This window comes from Cyphomyrmex costatus, unplaced genomic scaffold (assembly GCF_001594065.2).
Source record: "Cyphomyrmex costatus isolate MS0001 unplaced genomic scaffold, Ccosl1.0 scaffold70, whole genome shotgun sequence".
Classification (NCBI taxonomy): Eukaryota; Metazoa; Arthropoda; class Insecta; order Hymenoptera; family Formicidae; genus Cyphomyrmex; species Cyphomyrmex costatus.
The window spans coordinates 967,003-979,128 of NW_017280267.1; the positions used below are offsets into that span (position 1 = coordinate 967,003).

The window sequence follows — 12,126 nt, forward strand, 5'->3', positions numbered from 1 at the left end:
TCCACCGAGGGTTATGCTGGATTCACTCTGCATCCGATTTTTGTCGTACGACGACTCTGCAACCAATCAGGAAAATCGTATCATCGATACGAAGCAAAATTTTGTTTTCTGATTGGTTGCAGAGTCGTCGTACGACGAAAATCGGATGCAGGGTGAATCCAGCATTAGAATTGGGTCAGAGTTCAAGAACCGGCCAACCACAGTCGAGCATTCCTCAGATAGAGACCTCCGGATCTACATGGCTTTTATTAGGCTGCCGCACATACCTTCCGTAATCCCGGATCTACAATACGTGTTTTAAGCCTTAAGCTGTAAGAAATTAATCAATTACAGTCGAATTCGAGGAAAATAATCGATTACGATTCGTCCATTTCTTATGGCTTAAAGCTTAAAACTCTGTTGTAGATCCGGACGTACCATAAGAATCAGCCAATCACAGTAGGGAATTCGTTTGAATTCTTAATTCTGATTGGCTAATTCTTACGTTTTATGGTTACTGTTACGGAAGGTGTGTGCGGCCATTCTACAATGGGCCGTAGTAATAGTGGATTAAGGAGTAGGCGTAGAAATCAACAAATCATAGTTGAATGTGAGGATAATAATTAACTATCATTGGTCGATTTCTATGCCTACTCCTTAATCCACTACTGCTACTGCCCATTGTAGAATGGGCTTAAAGCCTATTCTACAATGATCGTAAGAAGTAAAAATTGACCAATCGTAATCGAATATGAGGAGAATAATTGATTACGATTGGTCAATTTTTGTGGCTTACGGTCATTGTAGAATAGACGCAAGGGTACTGTCACAAGAAGAGAAAATTACAACGGAACGGAACAGTGAGCCCAATCAGAACTCTGCAATCATTACTCTGCTTTCCTTTCTACGATTGTGATTGGTCTCACCGTTCCGTTCCGGTGTAATTTTCGCTCCATGTGACGCCCTTCACACTGGACGCGAAAACGCTTGCCGCGCGGCAAAATGTAGCGCGGTAGCCAATGAGCTTACAGCTCCTAACATGTTCATTGGCTACACATTTTGCCGCGCGACAAGCGTGTTCAGTGTGCTGGAGCCATTAGAACGAATTCTGGTCCAAGTTTCGAGCCCATCTTTTACATGACCGATCTATTGAGTTTGGTCTCCTTTTTGCTCTGTACGACGAACAAACGAGGTGTCTAAATTCGCGGAACAATCAAAGAGGGATACATATGCACAGTCAAAGTCGGTAATACTTTTAAAATTATACGATTTGATAGCAAGAACGGAAAAGCGTCCGCCGCGACTGAATGGTTCTCTAGAACTATGCCGATCATTCTCTCTGTTGTCAATTTTTGAATAATTATATATCACTTACTTCCTTTCTTCTTCTCAGCGAACAGTTTTGTACTTGAGACAGGAATATAGATTCTGTTTGATAGAACGATTGGTGTAATTATTCTACAAAAGAACCTTCATTCGCGGACATATTTCCACGTAAGATATTGTAACTGCCTGTATTACCGATAAAACTAGCGTTTTTCACTATAGGGTTAGTGAAAAACTCAAAAATTTATAAAGTTATCGGTATTTTTACGCGGATTATATGAAATTATCGGCTTTTACCGGCTATAATTGTAATCCTTATTTAAATGATTTTCATTTTCGATTTTTTAAACAGATAATCTATTTTGTGATTTTATAATTAAACTGCCACATATATATTAAAATTCATTTAATGCAATTTTTATACTAGATATATATATAAATAAAAAAATAAGTTTTTTGACTAAATAAAAATAACTTACTACAATTTTTTAAATATCAGTCGTGAAAAACAGAATCAACAGTAAACCACAAAATGTAGGTTTTATCAATGTTACTAAAATCTCTCATTATTGATCAGTGAAACGAGACATAAAATAAAGTTCTTTTTTGCACCAGAAATTGAACTCGACTAAATTAAGTCATAGGATTTTGTCATAGAACTTCATATAAATAAATAAAATGTTCTCGATACAATTAATTATTACGCATGTAACTTATGCAGTTTTTATATTTTAAAAAATATACATATATTTATATAATTTATTATTAACATTGGAAGCGTATATAGTGTTAGTGTCGATACAAAAGAAGGATTCTCGCATACTCGATAATAAATTAAGATTGTAATGATAATAATTATAATAATAAACGAACACACATCACATGTCGGGAAGGAGATATGTAATAGCACAATATTAAACTCTAAAATAAGAATACGCTCTGACAACGCCGCGTTGACATATAATAATAGCCATAATTAGAACGACGAGCGTATCTATAAAAAATGGAATTGCGTCGTTTGCAATAATTAATGCTATAATAAATAATAATGAATCTATATCAAGTACGAAGAAAGGACTATATCGATGCGCGACTGGCGACCCTTTCCCGATCATAAAAAAAAAAAAGAAAAAGGAAAGAAAGATAATTCCTTAAAATAAATCTACGGACGATATTGTTCGTCACCTGCCATGTATAATAACGGTTTGCGAATCATAATTCCGCTACGTTGATTAGAATCTGCAGAAACGCGCGGTTGTCTGAGAAAAGGGATCGGCAATCGCGGTACTATATATATTATCGTAGAAATAGCAGTAACGATAACAATCTGGACTGCGACTGGCAAGATGCTCGTTTTTCCCTCGAGCGCGTTTTTCCCCATAAAAATTCAACGGATTTCGGACCGTCGACGGGGGGTGGATCGGGTATCCGAAATTCACGTGAATAAATACTTTATCACGTCGCGCCTGTCCATCAAGAGTCACGAACGTTACGCTCGTACTCGAATGGAATTCATCGTATATTTGCAGTTGGTTAATATGAGCTGAGCAAACTTAAATACAAGACTCGTGACGAATCAATGTATGATAATGGTCACTTCTCAAATCTGAGAGATGCAAGCCAAATTATCCTGTCGATCAATTTTCCTCTTCTCGCTCGCTCTCTCTCTTTCTCTCTCTCTCTCTTTCTTCTTGTCACCGTGCCAGCTCGATCGAGCTTAATAGAGATAATTTTTCGGCTCCTCCGTCGGCTGCCCACACACTCCGTGATATTTTTTCGTCACGAGACTCCTGCTGCGGCAGTTTTCGATCTCCAGGAAGCACTCATTGCTGTACGTCATGCCATCGGTGCCGCAAACCGGGTCGTAATAAGGTGGACAGATCTTCTGACAGCCGCGAAACAGGAAACCCTGGACACACCTCTTCATAGGTACCACATATACGTGTTTCCTGGAATCAAAGTGTTTTTTCTTTTTATTTGAAATATCATAATATTATTAATATAAAGAATTGAATTGTACTATTGAAAGAGATTTTATATGGGGCATTAGGAAGTAATTACATCGTTCAGGGAGTTCGTAACAGATATGTAGCACAATAGCCTCCTCTTCACATCTATCATTTTTCAAACATATGAATATATTTGGCGTAAATACACATATATCGAGTAAATATGCATTAGAAGTGGGCGCATTAGAAAGCGGTCGAAAATAGAAAATGACTCCTTTGAGAAAATGGGTCGCACGGAGGTACCAACAATTTCTACTTTCGAAATTTCGCGCGATTGTATTCGATTCACCTTTTCCCGAAGTAGGATACTTTCCTTTCACATATTTGAACAGCAGGTTTAAAAACATCTTGTTAGTATGCAACGCGGAGCGATAGAAGTAGTTTATTATTTTCATGAAGAAAATGTAATGGAATGGCTCTCCGGCGCTGAATCACTCACGGACTTTCATCGGACATGCACGCGATGCTGGTTCGGATTAACCGTTTCTCAAGGACCAGTTTCTTAGATGATCTTCTCTTCCTCGGATGTGTTTCAATAGCGCGATCGGGCGTAATGAAAGTCTATGGAAAGTATTATATCGGGAAGAAGCACGATCGCGGTCAACGAAAATTATATGCGCGGCACGAAACGTGCTATTCTTTGAAGTACGTTTCTGAATAATTGAATTTGAATAATTAGTCTTTTTACTTCTAGTAAAGTAATAAAATTATTCCATGGCAGTTTTTTCTGCTAAACCACAACAAAAGTTATATCTTGAAATTAATTATTAATATAAAAGGAAAGGAACGTGACTAAATTGTTCTAAAGTAATTTAATTCTTGACAGTAGAAAACCTAATCGAATAAATTCTCTTTAAAAATGAAATTGTAATTTAAAGCGTTTGTTTTAACTCACACTCATCCACAATTAATGAGAGAAATTTTAATAGACTTTATTCTATAAAACATTAAAATCTATTAACTAATACCTTTATCAAGATAATATTTTTATTTATATTACCATAATTTTCATCATCACAAGCGACGATCTAATTTATTTGCTATTATACTCGTCTATTATATTTAATAAAAACTACAAAGAGTAAGCAAAGCTTTATAAGAGTTAATTCTCTCATGCAATTATGCACTTCTTAAGACTCTCTTGAGAATTAGCCCGAGATTAATTAATTAAAACTCACTAATTGTGTACTTTCCGAACAAAAGTACTACGTTTTAATAAAATGTGCAAATATGACATTTCATGGCTTACCCACAATTGTCCCTTTTCATTTCGCACTCGTTGCGATAAAGCTTATTATCGGAACCGCAAACAAACTGACGCTCCCCGCTGCAAATCTGGTTGCAAAGCGCGGTGGTGCGGCAGTGTTGCGCTGGAACTGGAACTACCCTCTGGCCGCAAGTCTCACGTTGTAGATAGCATAGAGATCTAAATGCACACAAATGTACACATGACACATCCACAGACGTTGTTTTCTGAAAGAGCAATGCCTACTCTACGAAAGTCATGAGCGTAGTTATAACTGGTGTAGTTGTAAAAATTGCCTGATTAAGTGGAATATGAAGAGAATATATTCGATTGTGATTGATCAATTCTTACAATTACAATCACTTACAACTACGTTTACGCAATTGTAAAATAGATTTAACCGTCTAACTGTTAAATTACTGCTGTTATATGTCGTATTCAGTTCGAATTTTCCTTAATCTTGAAAAAAAAAAAAAGAATCTAAAGTCCAGTTTTCCAGTTCATGATTAACTCTTAACCGAGGTTTAACTTATTTCATATCTGTTTCCAACTGTATTATAGAATTAAAAAGAGAAAAAAATTAATTAAATCTCGGTTAAGAATTAACCGTGAATTGTGAAAATAAACCTTAATATTTTGATTTAACCCGTAGAAAAGTTTATCATTGCACTCTTATCGCGGATTTCAATATATGTTGATAAAATCTCCCCAATTTCAATAGATAAATGTCAATTGAATAAACAGTGTGCACGTTAGAAACATATAAGAGAGATGTATTGATACAGGTCTTGTGCCCTAAGAGTAAGAAGAAGAAGAAACGTCAATTTATCGAAGAGAAGTTTTGAAAACAGCCCGAGGCCTCTGGTCGAACGACTGTTTGAGGTGCATGCGTTTTTAAAATCTTCGGCGGCGGACGTTCTGGAATCCGAATAACGCTCTTAATCACCGATAAACGTTGCCGTCGCTTCCACAAACTGGTTCCTCGGGTACTTCAGCACAGTCTTCGGGGCAGTGTTCGATCTCTTTCAAGGTCGTGCACTCGCCAACATGAGCTGATTGAATGCCCTTTCTAAAACGCATTAAGTATCGGAGAAAATTAATTTGTCTCGTTGATGACTTGGTTTCTAATAAATTCATAATAGAATATTTGCCATATCCGTCAGGAGGGCAAATTTACCGATATTTTTCTGACATAAATTATCAAACTTACAAGCAAATCGCTACGTTCAAATGGCACTGATTTGGATAGGTATTTGCGTCACTACCGCAAACCGGATCTACTTCGCTTCCGCATCTCTGCTGTTGCTTCATGCATTTTGTTAGCCGGGATCGACACTTCTCAAAGTCTACTACTGTTATTTTTCTTCTTGCATGCCTGTTGATTAACACTTGGCTAAAGACTCAGCGTCAATTATTAGTATAACAAGAAAATAAGCAAAAATTTTTTGAAAAAGGAGTGTTGTTGATAAGTTTGATTATTTGTTTTCCACTGCATCAATTTAACGAGACTCTTAAATATATTTATAATTCATACATTTCTTCCTTACTTCAAAAGTGATACAAAAAAAATAATTTTCAAGTTATTATGTAATATTAAATGAATTAAATACAAACATTACTCTCTTAATCATTAAAAGTAAATTACAACTTTATAAAAAATTATGACAATTGAAAAGGATAATTTTTAAAAAATCATTACAACTCAAAAAAGTTATTTAAAAAAAGAGAAAATCGTTAATTCGCAACTCAAAAAGAATGGTTTTTTAAAGAGTGGTTTAAAAAATCATAAAACAAAAATGATAGTCGAAAAACAATTTTTCCTCTTTTCTGAAAAAAAAAACTTACAGCGAATTTGATTGAATGCACTCAGTATGCATTGGTGCCATCGTACACGTCATAAATCGTCGTAAAGAGATGTATATTTAATATAAATACAATATGAAAACGAATTCAATCATGAAATCATTAATAGATTTTATTGTGCTGTTAAGTAAAATATGTGTTTTATAATTTGAAATATATTTACATTTATTTGTTAGATTAAATCACAGTATATAAAGGCTTTAATATGCATCAGTGCATGCTAGTGCGTGCAATCGAATTCACTATTAATTTTTTCAATTGTGTCACTTTGAAGTCAATTAGGAAGCAATACAGAGAGTAGGTGACAAATATATACGCACCCACAGTTTAGCATTTGCATCTCGCACTCGTTTCTATATATGTTTCCGTCCGATCCGCAAACCGATACTTCCGGCTCGTCTTTGCAATCCAAAGGACACGCGTTGCTTCCGGATGTCCGTTCCCGAGATACGCAGAACGACATCGGCACTTCAAAGACGTGCTTGCTGAAAGGCACAATCCAATAAATGTCGTTGGAGCTTAATGAAATCTTTGTATCGAATAAAATCGCGACGAAGTTTACGTGCTAAAATGTAATATTAGACAGGATTGTAAAAATGAAAATTCAAATATTGAGAAATGTTAAGCTATGCAAGTTGCTTCGCATTCTAACAAATCTTATATTTGAACAACAATCTTCTGTGAAAAGAGGTGAAGGATATGAGTTGTTCGAGTGTTCTTCAAATCAGACAAAGAGTTATAACAAAGAGCACGCGGGGAGTGATTCATGAATAATTAAGTGCCTATGGGGAGTAACATTGAGACGAAAGAAGCGGAGATGAAAGGGTGGAGCTTATGAATGTTTTGTTGGAAGATTCTGCGTGGTCCCAGTCGTATGTTGAATCCGTTGAGGATTTGCTGCTTACCCGCAATTTTTCGCCCGCATTTTGCAGGTGTTCGAGTACAAAATGCCGTCGCTACCGCAGGCAGGCTTGGCACCACGCCAGCACGATTCACGACAATGTCTTGTGGTTTGACAGTGCTTCTTATTCGTACGCACGACGCCTTGGCTGCGAACCGGAAAAGTCAAAATCGTTTTGCGGCCAGACTAGTTTTATGTTAAACTTAAAGAATAAACTCTTCTTTTCCCATAGAATAATGCGCGTTTTATGTTTTACGATGAGAAATAGACGACTGCAACGGCGTCTATAGTGAATTACAGTATTTATAAAATATTTCCATGTAAAAGTGGGAGAAATAATAGTTGAGATGTAGATACATAAATATAACCATAAATGCTTAGAGAATGTAAAGATCTGACTTTATATCGCATGAGAAAAAAATAATTCCGAACAATTTTAGACAAATGCAAAGACTAAAGGCACCTCCAGATGATATGGCCAATGAATACACCAACTCGGCACACATTCGCTAAATAATGACTACATTCAATATGAATAATTATTAGGTTGTTCGGAAAATTCGTTTCAATTTTCTAGCTTAAAATTGTATTATATCATCTTCGTAAAAAATAAACGAAATTTAAGTTATTAAAAAAAGGGTTTTAAAGCTTTAAAATCCCTACTTTCGAAAGGTTACTATATTTTTTTGAGTTTCTGTGACTTTAGTAACCTTTATTATATAAAAAAACTACGAGCTGAGAAAGATAAAAATTTTTTTTCACTGTGTCGGTCTTTCATGTGACCAAAAAAAAATTTGCGAAAATTATCTATCGTGAAAGCATGAAGCTTTTCCTACAGAATTATTTTGTTTAAAATGTTCCTGAGTTATTCGCGAATCAAGTAAAGGAACATTTTGATTTGGATTATTTATAACTCCGTTAAAAGTTATCATACACCGCAATTAAGAAATCATCAGATTCTTAAAGCTTCAGCTTTGCTTTATATCGAGTAGTATAATCGTTAATTTGTTTAAATGTATATAATATACTATTTTCAGCTAGAAAATTTGAAACGACCTTTTTTCCGAACAACCTAATAAGTATGTCTTGTGTATGAAATTTGCTAATGTTGGCATACGTTTGCTATACTCGGAGGCGCGTTTTGAGCATAATTTTCATAGTTTAAAAAATTCTCCGATCCACGTAGCTCCGTCGTTCGTAACTGTAATTGAGGACGACCTTCGACGTACCCGCAAGTGAGCAGCTTCATCTGACACGTGGACTTGTAAACGTTTCCATCGCTTCCGCAAACCGGTCCGTCGAGCGGCGCGTAATCGCACGAGACTGGACAGTTCTCCCTGTGAGCCGAAATATTATTGCAGGGCCCAAGATGAGACAGCTCGATTCCGACTCGGCAGATCTCTACCCTGAGCATACACTTGTTCAGGTAGGTACGCCCATCGGTGCCGCATACCGGATCTTGATCGCCCGGACAGCGATGCTCGCACTTGCTACCGGATGACCTCAGGCAAGCCGTCTTCTCCGTGGCCACGGTAATGCCTAGACCGTACGACGGCGAAATAATGAGATACGTAAATAAATTTTGCGCAGTCGTTAAGCGAAACGAGATCCTCGCGTATATACACGTGACCTCGTCGTCTATAACGAACAAATAATATCTGATACCCTGACGCATAAATAGTTCGTTTCGACGCTGTAGGAAATCGCGATTCGTTTTGCAGCCACGTAGAAGTTATCGTGGCCATCTATTATACAAACGAACGAACGGATCCTCGTTACCATATAGGCATAGGCTGTTATCGTCGATAGAAAAAGAATACGAATAGGAATCTCTTTATCGCAACCGTTTACGCCGTGGAGCACGATAATATCGCGCGCATTAGGAAGATCGGCGAATAAAGGTCGCATTATTTCCGCAATTGTAATTGAAGTGCGCGCCCGCCGCGGTTATATTCCTCGATAAATCGCTACTAATAGGCCTACGCGCCTTATTCTTACGGTCGGTTAATATATACAAAACGGGATAACGAAATCGTACAGAGTTATACCGCGATATACCTCCAGCGAACAGTGTCTCGGAGAGGGAAAAGGAAACTGTAATCTCTCTCGCGGGGCGAGCTAAGCAGAGCGCGTGTGTGTTACTGTAATAACTATTATAATTAAAAGCGCCTTACCCTTTCCGCACATCTTCTTCCGCATTTCACACTGCGACGCGTATATGACACCGTCGCTACCGCAAACGGGTTCGCCACTCGGCGGACATATCCTGGGACACGCACTGGACACGTAATCTGCGCGAAAAAGAAATTCGTAGAAGCTTTATTGACATACAAAAATCACGTCACAATTACATTACGAAATCATGTAATATTAAAACAAGTACCTAAATCATATAACGGATTGTCCAAGTCAGTACGTGATTTTTTAATTGAAAAATCACAAGATATTAAAAATAATTATATCTCTATCATATGATTTTATAGTTTAGTTATCAAATTTTAAATAATTAAATGATAGAAATAGAAGAAGAAAAGCATATTAGGTCGTGTGATTTTTCAAATTACATAATTTTAAAAAATAATTTAGAACAATCCGTTACGTGTGAGTTACATATTTTAATTACATAATTTTGTTATTTGTGACACGATTTTTTTCAGGGGAGACATCACCAATAATATTGTTTATCTAGATCTTAATATAATTGAAATAACAAATAGAATAAATAGAGAAAAGAATTATATGATAGTGAGTAAAAAAATTTGCATTTACAACGTGCGACGAAAATATATGGAATTACCCAGATAACATTTATGTTGCATAAAATATCTAAAAGACGTCTTTTAGATGTCGTAATGTCTAAAACATGTGTAAAAGATGTCTTTTAAATAATCCGTGTAAAAATGGGAAGCGATGTAAAGGAACGTCAACAGCATAAAACTTGCAGCAATATTGCAAATTTCGTACCGTTAAGAAAAGCAGCTGTTCTAAAAGTAAAGATGGACGTAGAGGACCCAACGTTATATACTAAAGAATAAATATTTAGCTGTGTGCAACGTTAGAGAAATTATGCCGATATTAACAAGGAGAATACATATTGTGCATATAAAACGATTACACTTAAAGCACGATTGGTATTAGTAATACCATTCAAACCGCAATCAAAGATAATTATATCTTAATGACATATCTCATCGCCATCGCGGGACGATCACAGAATGTACGATATTTCACTAAATTGTGCGCCTTCCTACTTATAGTTTATTAATACACCGTGTTTTAAAGAGTATGCTCGTGTACTGTTAAAAAAGTAAAGTTTAAGCGTCAACGGTACTCTGATTAAAGAAGAAGGAAAAAGTGTAACATTTACTGTTAGGTGCTTTGTTTTGTTATGCATCATCACGGTATAATCTAACTTTGCGTTATCACATACCTCACGTATTAAGAGAATGCCTATTATTGTAATGATATAATTGTAACCTTGGTAAATATAATGTTTAAGCATATATATAACGCAATCGGAACAGGGATAAAGAAATAGAGTTAGCAAAAAAACAAATAGGTTCCTGTCTAAATGAAGTAAATGAGGGTGCATGTAAGATGACAGTCAAAATCTCGGGGAAGTGTCATACGACCAATCAGATTCATTAGTTTGTATAACATGCCAAATTTATAATAAAAGATTCAGATTGATCGTGATTTTTCTGAGATTCTGACTGTCATGAGGAAGCAACATGAGTTAAATCATATCCATGATTTAACCATAATATCAAATACATACAACCATACAGGTCTCTTAATGAAGAATTCTCATACCGACGGAACGATCACTTAAATTAATACACGATACATTGGATAAGATCAGCCCTGACACAATCGCACAGCGAGCCGATCGCGACGTGATGGTTTATGAAATGCATATTTAAGGTAAACGATTATTAAACTATCTCGAAGGCGGGAAGAATATTTATCGCGCGCGAACACGCGTAACATTTATTCCGTAACGATAATTCTCGTTATGTGCCGAACACGCTTCTCGCTTATGAAACCTTACGGCTGTAAAACGTTACAAAGAAAAGACGGGAGTTGTACCATATATAGGTCCTATAAGTAATCACTAATTAAAACTTAGATCATTAATGAAAAATGAAAATAACGAAAGCCGAGTACATTACCGCGTGGTATTGCGGTTTTTTGAAATGAGAAGTAAAAACTGCTGTACATTACTTAGTACATCGTCTCTTTCACGGTACTATAATATGCGAGGGTACAAAGCGGTATATTAAATCGTTAATGGGATATTCTACATGAGCAGAAGTACGTAGGCCATGTAGAAGTGATATTTAAGGTGCGGTGAGAGAAACGGTGGAAAAAGTAGGGGAAAGAGGAGGAGGAGGAGGAGAGAGAGAGAGCGTTCATTCGGTTCTAAAATGAACCTTCTAAGAACATTGGAGATATAGTATTTATGATAATAATAAAATGAAATAACAAAATTAACAAAATTAACGAAGAGGAAACAAAATGAACGAAATAGAAGCGAGATGCGTTGCAAAATAGAGTTTAAATCCAACAACATGAGAAAGAAAGAAAAAAATCAATATAACAAACTAAAGCTACACAATACAAAACAGAACCGCTCTTCAATATATAGATTAAAAATTAAAAAATAATAAACCTCCCAGGTCAATTGAGCTATACTGGTTGTTATATATATATATATATATATAAATTTATTATAATATATATTAACACTGAGATATACGGAACGTTTCGACTTCACAGAGTCCTCATCAGCCGTAAATAAC

General features: G+C 36.0%; 1 protein-coding gene across 1 annotated transcript in view; it reads right to left on the bottom strand.

Moving 5' to 3' along the window:
- Positions 1-2,193: 2,193 nt before the first annotated feature.
- LOC108780362 (agrin) overlaps positions 2,194-12,126 on the bottom strand; it is a 23,431-nt gene continuing 13,498 nt past the window's right edge. Inside the window, exons 2-9 of the mRNA XM_018548040.1 lie at positions 9,499-9,615; positions 8,554-8,863; positions 7,329-7,472; positions 6,744-6,908; positions 5,771-5,935; positions 5,507-5,629; positions 4,564-4,740; positions 2,194-3,254 (exon numbers count right to left, since the gene is read on the bottom strand). Of these exons, the coding sequence (XP_018403542.1) occupies positions 3,023-3,254; positions 4,564-4,740; positions 5,507-5,629; positions 5,771-5,935; positions 6,744-6,908; positions 7,329-7,472; positions 8,554-8,863; positions 9,499-9,615 (1,433 nt within the window). The 3' untranslated portion in view covers positions 2,194-3,022. The remainder of the gene's footprint in view (positions 3,255-4,563; positions 4,741-5,506; positions 5,630-5,770; positions 5,936-6,743; positions 6,909-7,328; positions 7,473-8,553; positions 8,864-9,498; positions 9,616-12,126) is intronic.